The 15,859-nt window shown below is 37.5% G+C and overlaps 1 protein-coding gene across 1 annotated transcript in view; it reads left to right on the forward strand.

The window, feature by feature from the left end:
• The window catches only part of LOC136865957 (periodic tryptophan protein 2 homolog), a 247,620-nt gene that overhangs the window by 182,714 nt on the left and 49,047 nt on the right, over positions 1-15,859 (forward strand). The window contains exon 14 of the mRNA XM_067142521.2: positions 8,996-9,173. Coding sequence (XP_066998622.2) covers positions 8,996-9,173 — 178 coding nt within the window. The remainder of the gene's footprint in view (positions 1-8,995; positions 9,174-15,859) is intronic.

The raw sequence follows: 15,859 nt of genomic DNA on the forward strand, positions 1-15,859 counted from the left end.
TTCATACAAAAATAGCCCAATTCTTCCTCTTTCAGAAAAGTTTTTATTTTAGTCATTCCGGCTTGTTTAAAGCTTGTAGAAGCCATTTAATATGAGCCCGCAGGACATTTAAAAGCTCCGAGCCATACCGACTTCTCCTGTAATGGCATAATGATAGTTTACTGTGTGTTTTTCGCTGGATATTCAAGTGTTTCATGGCATATTTGCCGTAGAAGTACACCTGGGCATGCTGACAGTCACTTGTTTACTACGTAATCAATACAATTACGTTATGTTAGGAAATATTTTAATTTGAACTGATGGAGAGAACGTTCTACCTCTTCCAAATAGTACTCAATTTATATTTGCCACACATGTATACGTAGATAGTTTAAATATATTATGGACCGTGTTTGTATTATTTACATTTAGAAATTCGTATTTGTGTTAATCGTAGTAGTACAAGCATAGCTCCCTTGTTTGTTTATATTTTACTAACATGCAGAAGTAACAAGTGCTTTCAATTCAGCAAGTGAAATATCTACTAAACTAGTGATTTTTCATTGATGTGTTTCATCTTAATTCCTTTGTAAATGTTTGATTTATAGTGTAGAGTTCATAGTACCTCGTTTTAGTGTATAGAAAAATGGTAATTATAGTGTTAACCCCGTAAGGCCTAATCACGCCACCGCAACGCTTAACTGATATGTAAACACATCCAAATATTACACAAATAATTATAGTGATACTTAACACTTTTCATACAGAAAGGAAAGGAAATATTCCAAGCGAATAGCATTTGTCACTATCTTGAATAATTTAAATCAGTTAATCATAAGGAACACACTTAAATCGGGATTTAAAAACACTCTGTAATTCTCTTCTTATGGAAGACCACCTGGTTTTGCCCTACATCAGCTGATCGCTCAGAGCTTGATGTTGGTGCCACGCTTGGCCGGTAGAAACATAGGGGGCGACCTCTCTATCTGTTTGTATGCTCGAAGGAACTAAACATGAACAAAGCAAGCGCACTCCTCGTGGTCTACTGCACCGTGCGCTCGCTGCCATCTTACTACGCCAGTCATCTTCTATTGGGCTTACTGCTACCCAAGTTATCAGCCATCCATGTATAGAAATCAGTGGCATGTAGACATATGTTTCTGTGGTGGTGGACTTCAGCACCATATCTATCTTAACATGTTCAGCACCAAACAAAAATTTCAAATTTTGTTCTGTGGACCAAAACTGTACTTTTACTCTCTGGTGTTTCAGTAGCAGTATTCCACCATGCTTCTTCTTCTTCTGTGCGAATGGGTCACTTAGGACTACACAGAATCAACATTTGTTGAGCTTTCCTCCTTGCCCTCTGGTACTTCATTTTCATCAATTGTTGTGATTTCTGTTCCTCCCACGAACCATGTTGTGTTGATTCCTTCTCATCTTCCTCAAATCCCCTTGTGTGAACAATTTTCCTGATTATAATCCTATCCGGCAGATTTGGTGATTCTAATTCAGCGAAGTTTTTCTATACTTGCTTATACCGTTTTGATGTCATATGTTTTATTTGCAAAATTTTGTGTATTTGATAAGTAAGTCTGTTGTTATTCATTCTTTCCAAATGGCTTAATAATTGAATTCGTTGCAGTCTCATTGTATCCACCACGCTTTTAATGCAAAAGGAAAAATTATGTCATAAACAAAAATAAAGTAAGGCAGACACCGTGGCCTGTTGGGAAACTTGTGTCGGCTGGGGCCAAGGCGGTCATACAAGTGGACATTAAGCAAGCACCCAATAATGTGCTAAATGTGCATGACAGTAATAAAAGTGTTTTCTTATACAGTGTTGGACTATGCAGTGCGGCAGGAAACTTGAAATCAACTTTCATTCCTATTCCAAAGAAACCAATGGCTAAATCTCATGAAGATTATAGAATTGTAAGCCTAATGAGCCATGTTCTCAAAAGCTTCCTAAAAGTAATACATACAAGAATATACAGCAAATGTGAATCATACATAGGTAGCACCCAGTTTGTTTTCCTTAATGGATATAGCACCAGAGAGGCATTACTGGGGATGTAGGTTTTGGTGCAGAGATGGGTGGCGCAACATTTCTTACACTTTATTTCTGTTTACAGATACAAAATACATCCTACAACACAAAGTGAAGAAAGAAGCTTTCATGCTAACCAAAAAACACAAGATATGTTGAAATCAAGTAATACATTTTGACATTTGACAAAGTCAAATAACATAAAGACTAAGGGAAACACGTCGCTGAAACAACAACTTATCTACATTCATATACCATATTCTGTCAAATTTTATGGTCAGCCAGTCTTAACATAAACTATACGCTTTGTGTATATATCGACAAAGTCCCGCACTAAACACCGGACAACTACCTGATTTCAACATAAGTGTTCATATTACTTCAAGAAACTCATACTATTATACCACCAGTAGACGAACACGGCTGATCATATATCATAACATAGTCGCATATACAACACGCCGCAAGAACTAATCTGTACTTCAAAATATTTTATTCATCTAGTCATAAGTTTTAATGTGGAACAGTGGACACTTCACAATTTAAGAATATTGTACATTCAACATATATCACCTGCGTACATAATAGTATTGCCGATTAACGCAGATGAAGATAAGTATATAAATTTCATTATTCGTCCGTATTGAACCAAGATTACAATTTATTAAAATTCATATCCACCTTATTCAATACCAAAAATGTTGTTAAGATGAAATTACAACATGTATATTTATTTTATCAGGACTAGTTTCGACGCTCTATATTGCGTCATCATCAGCTGATATACACTGGAAACATTGGCAAACATATAAGTTTATCTACGTCACACACATTTAAAAAAACTATGATAAAGATTTAAAAACCATATTATAATTATACTATTTCCGAGTCCATATTGTCCAAGACTTGCAATTATTAAACTTTGGATTGCTAAAATCTAATGCAATTTGGTTTAAATAATCATTAAAATTAAACAAAACTAATAATAAAATCACGATCTTCTTAAAAACATTCACTTGGTTTGACGTTTTTAAAAAAAATGTTTTTGTAGAACCATATTAAAACCGTTCAATAAAGTCCTCAGGCTATTGGCATGTAGTGAACATAATGTCGCAAAATAAGGTTAAACAATCTTCTTAAATGACATTGGCACTGTTTGACACTTCAAAATCTTTTAAAACTATATTAAAATTATTCTATGAAATTATTCTATGAAATCTTCAAAATGTTGAAATGTGGTGATCGTGAAAAGAGGCGGACTCAGAAACCTTGGACGCTGGATTGCTAACACAACAAGGTTCACTTAGCTACATGGTGCTTTGCAAGGACAGCGATCTCACGAGGTCCGCATTGAACTGAGAATGAAATAATTGGTAACTTCATAAAGCACCGGCTTCTGAGTCCGCCTCTTTTCACGATCGCCACATTTCAACATTTTGAAGATTTCGTAGAATAATTTTAATATAGTTTTAAAAGATTTTGAAGTGTCAAACAGTGCCAATGTCATTTAAGAAGATTGTTTAACCTTATTCTGCGACATTATGTTCACTACATGCCAATAGCCTGAGGACTTTATTAACGGTTTTAATATGGTTCTACAAAAACATTTTTTTTTTAAACGTCAAACCAAGTGAATGTTTTTAAGAAGATTGTGATTTTATTATTAGTTTTGTTTAATTTTAATGATTATTTAAACCAAATTGCATTAGATTTTAGCAATCCAAAGTTTAATAATTGCAAGTCTTGGACAATATGGACTCGGAAATAGTATAATTATAATATGGTTTTTAAATCTTTATCATAGTTTTTTAAAATGTGTGTGACATAGATAAACTTATATATGTTTGCCAATGTTTCCAGTGTATATCAGCTGATGATGACGCAATATAGAGCGTCGAAACTAGTCCTGATAAAATAAATATACATGTTGTAATTTCATCTTAACAACATTTTTGGTATTGAATAAGGTGGATACGAATTTTAATAAATTGTGACGAAGATAAGACGTAAAACATTTGCAAATTGATAAAGTTTTTACCCATACTATGTGACACCTTTATAATTTAAGAAAAATGTATTTTTAACATAAACTACATCATTCATGTACATATAGTAATGTTAATTTTTAATTATTATATCAGTTAATGTAGATGATTATTTAAACTAGAACATTTGTAACGACAATGTTTTTACCCATATCATGTGACATTCTTATTGTGATGTTTTAATTGCATGTTATGATTGTGAGCTGAAGATGACCTTCGCAAGGTCGAAACCGGTACTGTAGAACAGTAATATATAAATATATGTATTGATTAGGTGGAAGCTTCAAAACTTCATATTTGTGAATATAATCAATACGGAAATGAAACTTATAGATTATGAAGAAACAAGGTCGCCATGTGCTCTTCTAGTCATATATATGTTCTATATGTCAGGCAGTACACGAAACCACAGTATTTTTGCACCTCTGCTCCTAATGAGTATATCTAATAGCATTTCACGATGCCTAAAAGTGAACTGACGATGGTCAGTTTGTGTACCGTAACCCAACATGTACCTGATGCTGACGGCTGCCACAGTAATAAATCAACAGATCCAGATTTCAAGAAATCGCCGTTTACAGTGGTTTCAGCCTACAAACTAATGCGACGTATGAAACCAGAGACTGAATAGAGTTTTTTCAATTGCTTTTTAGTGATAATTTGTACACTGAAATTATTAACGAAACCAGTCGGTATGCGATAACAATTATAATAATAAAAAATGCAAAATAATTTGTCTTAAATTCCACATATTGCTTTTATTTGCTCCAGTATAGCTTGCTATAAATGTGCATAGCCTAACTACATCATTTAAAAGCAAGTGCTATCTCCAAAATCGTGAAAGATTAATACAGGTCATATAAGATAAAAATTTACATTTAAAGTACGAGTAGTAGAGACAACACAGAGAACTTTAATTCGAGGGGTAAGGATTAATGCTTTCCTCTCATCTTTAGGAATTGTAGATGTAGTTTTCACTGTATCCGCGGATATACAATGTAAAATATCCTCATGTCAGGAAAAATTATATCTTGTGTTTCCATATCCCTGTTGGATAGTTTTTATTCATGTATTCAGTAGTACTTTTTCTCACCTAACACATTACTTTTTGTTGTTGTTGTTGTTGTTGTTCCATGCAGAAATGTCTTAACAAGGTTTTACTGTATATAATACACAGAAACTGATAAATGAAACAGATGTCTCAAATCCAGGTTTCATTCATGGTCACAGACAGATCGGAAATAAATAAATTTCTAGGCCTCATATGTTACATGGGCATGGTGCGGATGAATTCACTCCTGGACTGTTGTAGCAAGAACCCCTTATACTGACCGACCGGTCGACCGACTGACTGACTGTTCCTCCGATGACCTTGGCCTCTTTAATCACAGATTTCCAGTAGACTCGATCTTCTGTCTCCACCATCTCCCCACTTCATTAGCTCACATTATCCAGCCATCTCACACGGGGTCGACCTCTCATTTTTCTGCCACCAGGATGTCCCGTTAGAGCCTTTTTTGGGCATCTTTGTCCTTCCATTCGTTGCACATGCCCTAACCATCTTACTTCTCCCATTTTGACTGAGGCTACCAAGTCAGATTCTTCATACAAGACTCTTATTTCTTTGTTGCAAGAATTCCTTATTCAAGAATGAAATAGCTCCAAATACTTAAGAGCAGAAATTACTTTGAAATATTACTAAGAATGTGGCATTTTTCAAATAATGATTATTGTATGGAAGGAGATAGACTGCACAAAAAACCGGGCAAGTTGGCTGTGCGGTTAGGGGTGCACAGCTGCGAGCTTGCATCCAGGAGATAGTGGGTTCGAGCCCCACTGTCGGCAGCCCTGAAGATGGTTTCTGTGGTTTCCCATTTTCACACCAGACAAATGCTGGGGCTGTACCTTAATTAAGGCTGTAGCCACTTCCTTCCCACTCCTAAGCCTTTCCTATCATATCATCGCCATAAGACCTATCTGTGTTGGTGCGACGTAAAACAAATTGTAAAAAAAAAATTGCATAAAATAGTCTCTTGTTTCCAGGATAGTTGGTAAATTTCAAGAAATATATACTCCTGGAAAAAATATTTTGTGTTGATGAGACATTGGTCCCATACCAGGGAAGGCTTATAATGTGACAGTACATACTTCAAATGGCACACAAATGTGGAGTTAAAATTTTAAAATTGTGTTGTGATACTATAATCTATTAGTTTCATGGTCCGTATTGATAGTTCAAGTACAAGTATGAAGGATGAGTTCTCCACCTAATCAATACTTTATTTTACATAGTGTCAATGATTTACATAAAAACAGTACTGGTTTCCACCCGTAAATAGGTCATCTTCAGCTGTTAGAGAACTTACTTAATAGCGACTGTACAGAATAAACAGTACTAAAATTAAAACTAAACAAGAATGCCATTAAATAAACAAGATACCGCTATTCTAAAATTACTTAATATTTACATATATACATATGGTACAGTTTTGGGGTTAAGGGTGTTATTTTCAAATATTACATATATTGAGGCTGGAATCGGATGCAGTTCTTGGAGTTGATCAGGAATCACTGGTATTCAGATGTCAGGTTATCTATGTTAAAGCTACTATTATGTACTGTTTATTCTGTACAGTCGCTGTTAAGTAAGTTCTCTAACAGCTGAAGATGACCTATTTACGGGTCGAAACCGGTACTGTTTTTATGTAAATCATTGACACTATGTAAAATAAAGTATTGATTAGGTGGAGAACTCATCCTTCATACTTGTACTTGTGTTGTGATTGCGGATATAGTTAGAACCATGCTGGTAAGGAGTTCCCACATCTGTTGTTCTGGAGTTGTCCAAGAATTTACTCAGTGTGGACCGTACAGTAGTAACAGGTAACTTCTACATCAGTCTTAAGTTGGCCAGTATCCTGTTAGAGAAAAAGGAACATTTTGTGTAAACCCTCAGGGCAAGTAAGTGGGGCAGCTGTGCAGAAGTAACAAGCAAGAAACTCAAGATGATACGTACACTTTTGAGAACGAGTACAGGATATGTGTCAAGTGGCATGTAAAAAGAAATGTACTGCTTCTATCAACAAAGCACACAGGTCAGACTGTTGAAGTGCAGAGGCACACTGAACCTATAAACAAACCAACAGGAATTGTTGACTACAGTACAAGAAAAGGTTCCAGTGATACATCCAACCAAATGTCCAGCTACAACACAGTTTGAGGTGAACCATGCAATGCTCTAGAAAAATAGCCTTTGAACTTTTACTGGGAACAGTAGTTCTGAAGGCACATTTTATTTTTCAAATGGTGACAGGCAAAGAAATTTCTGTCACTAAATTCAGGGAAATTATCACAACGGGCTTGCTGTAAGAAACCAAGGAAGTTCACCCACAAGATTCTTTTCTGAGAAGGAAATCCAAATCTTCACACCTTGGAACTGAAAGCTGGCCTAGCACATGACGACCGGAAATACTGTAGAGGCTGTTACTCCAAGAAGCAGAGGGATATCATTACAAAGAAAAAAGGAAAGAATAAAGTAAAGAAAGTGAACACCTGCTGTACTACTGTAACGACTGTATTGGGAAAGCACACTTTTGCTTTTAGTGCTTGTATGCAGAACACAAATAAAACGCTTAATATTCTGGCTGTACATCCACTGCATCCACGTATATTTTCTGATTCGATTGCCTAATTTGTATGAGTTTGTTTGTATCAATACATCTGATAATTGCATGGGAGGGTGAATGACGTGCAAACTGCATTGAAAATAAAAGAAGTTTTATCTGCAGTGTGCTCTGTGTCTGGCTGATCCCTAGACAACAACCTATGTTGGCGCTACTGCAGAGAGAAAGAAACTCTTGCTCATGTCCTAGGATTTTGCAAACACGGAAAGCTTCTCTGCGAAACACTCGGCATCATCTAATTAGATTGTTCATAGCCAAAGCACTGAGGAAGAAGGTCTTAATGTCCACAGAGATGTTCACAGATTGGCCATAAACATCCGTTCTCATCGTATCAACATGATAGCCTTCAGAGAACACAGCCCAAAAGTCTTCATTCTAGACCCAACTGAACGGTTCGAACATCACAAAGGCCAACCAGAAGAGGTAAACCTAGAGAAACAAGAGATCTATGAACCCACAGTCCCCAATTACAAGTCAAAATACAGTCTTCAAGAGATTGAAGTAATATGACTAATGGTCAGAGCACGCGGCACCATACCTCGACATATGGAAGCGTTTCCAGCTACCAATGGATAGTTTTCACAAAATAATTATGATAGTCCTCTGAGTTTTCATTAGGCTCCTGAGGAACCACATATACAGTGCATAATGTCATCAGTGATAAGAACTTTGAAAATTGTTATTTCTGTGTTTATTCCTGTGTAAAGTCTCCATCACATGTGATCCATATTACCTTGTCATTCATGTCAGCCTGTTAATACAGGAGGTTGGTTTTTAAAATAATAAACCTGTATATATGTACCTGAATGTATAATTTTGAAGCCTATTGCGTGAATTATAACCGAAGGGGACTTAGACAGATATTCAATATGGTCAAATTCCATATATAAGCGGACAAGTGCTTACGTTATCAATTTTGAGCCAGTACACTCTCATGTCCATCGTGGCCTAGCAGAAAAGCCTAAAATAGTCACCGGTGTCTGTTGTGGCACTCAACATGTTAACAGCAGCAGTTACTGAGCAGCCACCAGCACCATTGTGAATGGACAGTCAGGAATAATATTACTCCTCCATTAGAAAGGATGAACTTTTCCCATCCCTGTCACTATCACCAAGCTTAAGATTCTTCCCCTCCCCCCCCGTTATCATAATGTTCTCTCATGACAGAACTCGTATTTTGCTTTATAAAACCCTGAGGAAAATTATTCAATGTATATAAAACTTTTTTTTTTTTTTAGGATTTCATCAATCGTCGGAAAATGACAGAGTTTGGTAATAAGAACTTGATTGAGGAGCGTGATGAACTTGAAGGTGGTAATGTCACTCTTCGACTCCCTGGTGCTCGGAAGGGAGATATGGCTTCCCGGGCTTTCAAGCCTGAAGTGAGAGTATACCATCTTCAGTTTTCACCCACAGGTAAGGGCGAAATCAAATCTTCTTGTCTTATTATTCTTCTAACTCTCCAATGTTTGTGATGTTTAGGGAAATGGCTGAATAAATTATTGAAAAGCAAGAAATATTTGCTCCAAATAGTGGTATTTACAAAAAATTATGGACTTATTTGAATTCTCTAATGAAAATGTTGTTTCAAGGAACATGTTGCACAAGGACTAAATGAAAAGGCTGAAGGACACAAGAAATGGAAAACCGGGCGAGTTGGCCGTGCGCGTAGAGGCGCGCGGCTGTGAGCTTGCATCCGGGAGATAGTAGGTTCGAAACCCACTATCGGCAGCCCTGAAAATGGTTTTCCGTGGTTTCCCATTTTCACACCAGGCAAATGCTGGGGCTGTACCTTAATTAAGGCCACGGCCTCTTCCTTCCAACTCCCAAGCCTTTCCTATCCCATCGTCGCCATAAGACCTATCTGTGTCGGTGCGACGTAAAGCCCCTAGCAAAAAAAAAAAAAAAAAAATGGAAACTGGACAGTTGTGATATAGGTACAGAGGTGCCAACTATTACGGATTTCACCTCGCGTTTATGGCATTACGGTCAAAGGGGAAACTATTACGAAAAACGACAATGTCACGAACAAATAATTTTCACTTTACAAAAGTAATAAAGAGGAAAGCAACGGGAAACTACCTCACTCCTAATTTCCCTAGTACGTCTCTTCAGTGATGCCTAGGCCATGTATGACAGCTGATGGCGGAGCTGTTGAGGATCCAACCAGCCTTAGGGAATAAGAAACTGTTACACATTGCTTCTTCAAATGACAAGTACTTGTGAAATGTTCATTTCAATGTAAAGACCAACGCATTGTTAGTTTGTAATAAATTAAGTACCTACATATTTCATGCTGACGCTGTTATATTTTTACCGGTATTTACTTGTTAATATAACCCTGGTCTTTTCTCTTAATCATGGCTATGGTGCCTTAATTTAGCACTATATAGCAAGGAAATGGAAGTGTTCCTTATTTGCCATCTGGAAATCTGACAACCCTACTTAGGGGTGAAGACTGAACATACAAGTTAAAAAGAAATCTTGTAATAAATAATTTTCTAAGGGGAAGAAAAAAGGAAAGGAGAAAAAAATGAATCCTTTCGAGCATCACTGCTCGACCCTCCTCGTTTCAGCGTTTGTGAGTTGGCACCGATACTTCGATCGCCACTGCCCTTTGCTACTCGTAAGCATTACGAAATTCATTGTCTGCTCTTCTCTACTTATAAAAGCTTAAGTAGTGTTGTATTTGCAGTATTAACTGTACTTTACAGTACCACAGAAAGAGTTTTCACTGTTGTTAGGAAAAATCAGAGGGAATTCAAGCTTTCGTTAAGCACATTGCACTGGAATCGCTTATGGTTCAGAAGGCAAAAATGCCATCAGAGGGGGATGGATGATTCAAGAAAATCCACTCTGAAAAGCAGCTGTTGGGTGCGAAACAAGCTACAAAGAATGTTTTGTGCAAATTTTATGGTGTAATATGAAATACTTTAGAATAGATTGCTGTCGGAAAGGGCAAAGGTTGTGTCATTATCGAGAAGGTAGGAGAATACTTTGGATTTGACTCGAAAATTTTCTGAGGGGCAGCGGGGGAATATTACTGAAAACCCACTTCAAGGGTTGGCACCTCTGTAGCTATTCCGAAGAAAGCAGGTGCAGACAAGTGTGAAAACTACTGCACACCAATAGTCTAGTATCTCGCACCTGCAAAATTTGAACATGTATTGTTTTCAAGAAAAATGGAAAGACAAGTTGAAGCTGAGTTGGGAGATCAGTTTGGCTTCAGAAGAAATGTAGGAACACATGAAGCAATCTTGACTTTATGTCTGATCTTGGAGGATCAAATTAAGAAGCATAAACCAAGATAAATGATGTTCATAGATCTTGAAAAGGCATTTAATAATGTTGATTGAGCCAAGCTATTTGATACTCTGAAGGTGATCGTGATCAGATACCGAGAATGAAGAATTATTTACAATCTGTACAAAAATCAGTCTGCAGTGATAAGAATCGAGGGGTTTGAAAAAGAAAAGAAGCAGCAATCCAGAAGAGTGAGACAAGGCTTTAGTTTGTCTCCTCTCCTTTTTAATGTTTATATAGAAGAGGCAGTATAGGAAATCAAAGAGGAATTTGGAAAGCGAATCACAATCCAAGGAGAGGAAATCAAAATTCTAAGATTTGCTGATGATATTGTTACTTTACCTGAACCTGCAGAAGATCTGGAGAAACTGCTACGTAAATGGTATGGACACAGTCTTGGAGAAGGAGTACAAGATGAAAATAAATTGCAAAACAAAACTGATGGAGTGCTGTGCTGAGTGGCTCAGATGGTTGTGGCGCTGGCCTTCTGAGCCCAACTTGCCAGGTTCGATCCTGGCTCAGTCCGGTGGTACTTGAAGGTGCTCAAATATGTCAACCTCATGTCGGTAGATTTACTGGCACGTGAAAGAACTCCTGCAGCACCAAATTCCGGCACCTCAATGTCTCTGAAAACCGTAAAAGTAGTTAGTGGGACGTAAGGCATATAACATTATTATTATTAAACTAATGGCGTGCAGTCAAACGAAGTCAGGTGATACATGGAAGCATCTGGCCTAACATTAAATAACTGCTCCTTTAATCTATTTTCTTTTCTGTCTGCCTACCCACTCCCTTTACTTCACACAGCATCTACTTGCCAACAGCAACGACTGCCATTGGTATTCTATCCTCCACTGACGAAGGCTGCAGCCAGAAAGTTTGGACCCGTGTCTCTCTTTTATTCATAACCTATCCATGCGTTCTTAGGTGGTAAGTTTCTGATCTCCAGCTGTTTTGTAAATTAATAATAAAATAATTATTGATTTGTTATGCCCAGCTAAGGAGCACGTTTGAACTTAATTAGCACATTTTTTGTTTTTCTTTTTCTCTTCCCAGTATCTGTTCATCCTCTCACTGTGTTCCTTTTTACGTTGTTCAGTCCATCCTGTATTTAGTCGGGTGGGCTTTACAGAAAATTAGTGTTTGTGAATTAAGGTTCTGTGTTTTATTCTATCTTGAATGTTTTTTGTTTTGTTTTTTCATTAATGCCAATTTCATTTAGGTTTTCACTGATTTCTTTTAGCCACTTAATGTGATTTTTCATTGATAAGTGTAAGTTTAAAAAAAAAAATTGAGCCAATAAGAAAATATTTATTTTATAAAACAGGATGAATTTCAATTATATTTTTTAAAATCATCATCATCATTTTACAGTTCCAGTTTCCCGGGTACTGTTGGCGAGCCTCTTCCATTCTGTCTTATTGAGCAGTGTCCTTCCCCGATCTGCAATATCCATCTTTACGATGTCAATCCAGTGGGTTCTTGGTCTTTCCACCATCCGTTTCCCTGCCACATGTTTCTCCAAGTTAACATTTGCTGTCCTTTTGGCTCCATCCTCATTACATGTCCAAACCACCTCAGTCTGGACATACTGACCCGATCTAACAATAATGTAACAATCCCAGCGTCCTTCCTAATCACATCATTCCTTAACTTGTCCAGTTTGGTTTTTTGAATTGTGGACCTAAGGAACTTCATCTCGGATGCCTGCAACCTTGATGAGTCTTTCTTAGTGAGGGTGCAGGTTTCAATACCATAGGTTAAGGTTGGTATGAAGTACTGATTGAACATCACCAGCTTTGATTTTGTTGGTACTTTGGGACCCCAGAGGAGTGTTCGTACTTGCTGGTAAAACTGTGAGCTCTTCTGCACTCTGTTTGCCACCTCCTTTGTGGCTAGTGTATCTCAAGATATTACACTACCAAGGTATGTAATGTTTTCCACACTTTCTAGTGGATGGTTTCCTAGCATGATGTTCGCTGGTCATCCGTCTCTGTTTGTTGCCATCACTACTGTTTTGAGTTCGCTTATCTTGAGATTGAACTCCTGGAACTTAACCTTCCATTCATTGAGTATTGACTGTACTTGTTCCTCAGTTTCTCCCCAGATCATAACATAATCAGCGAAGGTCATTGCCTTTAGTTCACCAGGGCTTTTCTTGATGTTTTTCATGATGCCGTTCATGATGGTGATAAACCATAATAGGGATAGTACACTGCCTTGTTATATGAAAATATTTTCTATAGACTTCAATCAGTTTACTATGAATCGCTCTTCAGGAAAATTGCCAGAAAAAAATGAAAATTTCTTACAAGCAAGCATTTCAATGAAGGACAGATTTCCTTATAAACAGAAGCGATATTTTAACTGTGCTAGAAAAATATAATGTATTTACAGGTAAACCCTCCGATACTCGTTTTAAACTGAAAATTAAGTTTCTTCCTTTCTTCTCTTCCTTGGTGGATCAAATTTCTCTTCTGTTCTGTCCCAGACGTTAGCAAATCCACTGTTTCGCATTATAGATACTTTAGTTTGTAAAGAATTAACTTCTCTGGCAAAAAATGCAATGTCCAGTGTCTTAGATTGAAGGATGTTATGTGTATCATCAGTCAATGAAAATATTTCATTAAAAACATTCAGAAGAAAATTGAACTGAAATTCCATTAATTTTGGCAAGAAACCCGCTTGCTTCACTGATTTTATTGTTATCCCAATTCCCAGGTTCCTTCACATTACCTTCGTACAGCGCTTGGAGAGGAGCACGATATTCCGCGATGGTCTGTACTAAACGGCTAGAATAGTTCCACCTTGTTGGAGCTAACTTATGAAACCTTTTCCTGAGGATACTGTCCAGCAGGTTAGATCTCTTAGAAGAATTGCTAAAAAATGCCGCAAAGCCACTCGTAGTTGCAAAGAATATAAGACATTCTTTTGTGCATGACTTGGCTTGAGAGAGGACTAAATTATGTTTGTGAGCGTAGCAGTGGGTGAATACATCCTCAGAAACCACTTCTTTTAATTTAGCTTGCACACCATTCAGCTGACCTGCAAGCACCACCACTCCATCAAAAGTCTGCGCAACTAGTTTTTCGCTGCAGTCAAAGTTATCTAGACACTCAGTCACAAGTCTAACCAATGCATTCACTGTTCTGTCAGAACTCACATTATAGAAACCAACAAATCTTTCAACAACCATTATGAGCGTATCTGAGTACAATAGAAACTGTGAAAAGTTGGAAACTTCAGAAGTCTCATCAATCATAATTCCTACAAAGTTAGCTTCCTCAACCTGAATCCTTATTTCAGCGGTCATTACAATGCAGATCTTTGAATTAAATCGTTATGTATGAGTGGAGAAAGTCCTGTAAATACACTCACTGTTGTGAAGTGACTGTCTAATTATTCATCAAACTCAGCTAACAATTTAATTAAATTCTATGTAATTTCCTCTGTTGTTGGATTCACTAGCCTCATTGTGCCCGCAGAATGGTAAACTCTTACTTTCCCAAAAAGCATGTCACCACAGACAGCCATTTCAGAATTTCTCTATTTTTCTTAACGGCGTTGTTGTGCCTTAGAACATTTTAGTGCTTCTGCTTATCCAACTGCAAATCCATCCTAGTTTTACCAAAGATACCTAAGGATATCCATGTGTAGATATGACAATCTGATTTCTCGTGCCTTGCAATAGCTGTGTGCAGATTGTTTAGATCTGCATATCCAAGTTCTTGCTGTTCCAAGGAGAATTTTCAGCAACAAACAATAAGCAAGGCCAACACAATAATAAGTTTAGTGACTCTGAGCTGCAGTGCCAAACAGTTCTACTGTAAGTTTCTAGATTGAACGTGCGAACACAATTCTTGTTTTCTGTTTTTAAATTTGCGAGGGAAGGGAGAGGTCTCCCAACTGTAACTATTTTTTTTGCTAGGGGCTTTACGTCGCACCGACACAGATAGGTCTTATGGCGACGATGGGATAGGAAATGCCTAGGAGTTGGAAGGAAGCGGCCGTGGCCTTAATTAAGGTACAGCCCCAGCATTTGCCTGGTGTGAAAATGGGAAACCACGGAAAACCATCTTCAGGGCTGCTGATAGTGGGATTCGAACCTACTATCTCCCGGACGCAAGCTCACAGCCGCGCGCCTCTACGTGCACGGCCAACTCGCCCGGTTTTAACTATTTTAATTTTTTTCATCAAACGAATGGGTAGTAAATGGCTTTTCAAAATGATTTACAATTATATCTGTTTTAGACTCATTCTTCATTAATACCACAATGCATAAAACAGAATAAAACACTAAACACAAGAAAAGCTGAGAAACAGCACACAAAGAATGAACTCGCTAATCAACAAAACACACAATGAACGAACTCACTAGTCAGTCACAACTCAAGCACTGGAGGTAAATCACCCCAAATGGCATTGGTCACTTTCGTCACGTTGAGTTCTCGCTAGGAGGTAATCCGTGGGTCCCATCAAATACTTTAATACTTTAATTTGGTCCCGTTCGCTGTTAACTTGGACATGCCGACTTTCTTTAAGTTGCTAACAGGTGGTAGAGGGTAGCACTGACCATGTCTGACCATGTTTCAGTTGCAGAGACATCATTCGGCGAACTGTCTGCCACCAAATGCAATTGTAAGATTGAATGGCTAACATCCTTAACTTCTCCATTTTCTCTATGTTTCTTTCTAGAGTGGAATAGACGGCGAAACTATACCAGCATCACACGTAGTCAATCAACAGAACTTGTACAGTTGTGCAGAACTTCTAAGAGATGAAATTGTTAACACTTGACT

Source organism: Anabrus simplex, chromosome 3 (assembly GCF_040414725.1).
Source record: "Anabrus simplex isolate iqAnaSimp1 chromosome 3, ASM4041472v1, whole genome shotgun sequence".
NCBI classification, from domain to species: Eukaryota; Metazoa; Arthropoda; class Insecta; order Orthoptera; family Tettigoniidae; genus Anabrus; species Anabrus simplex.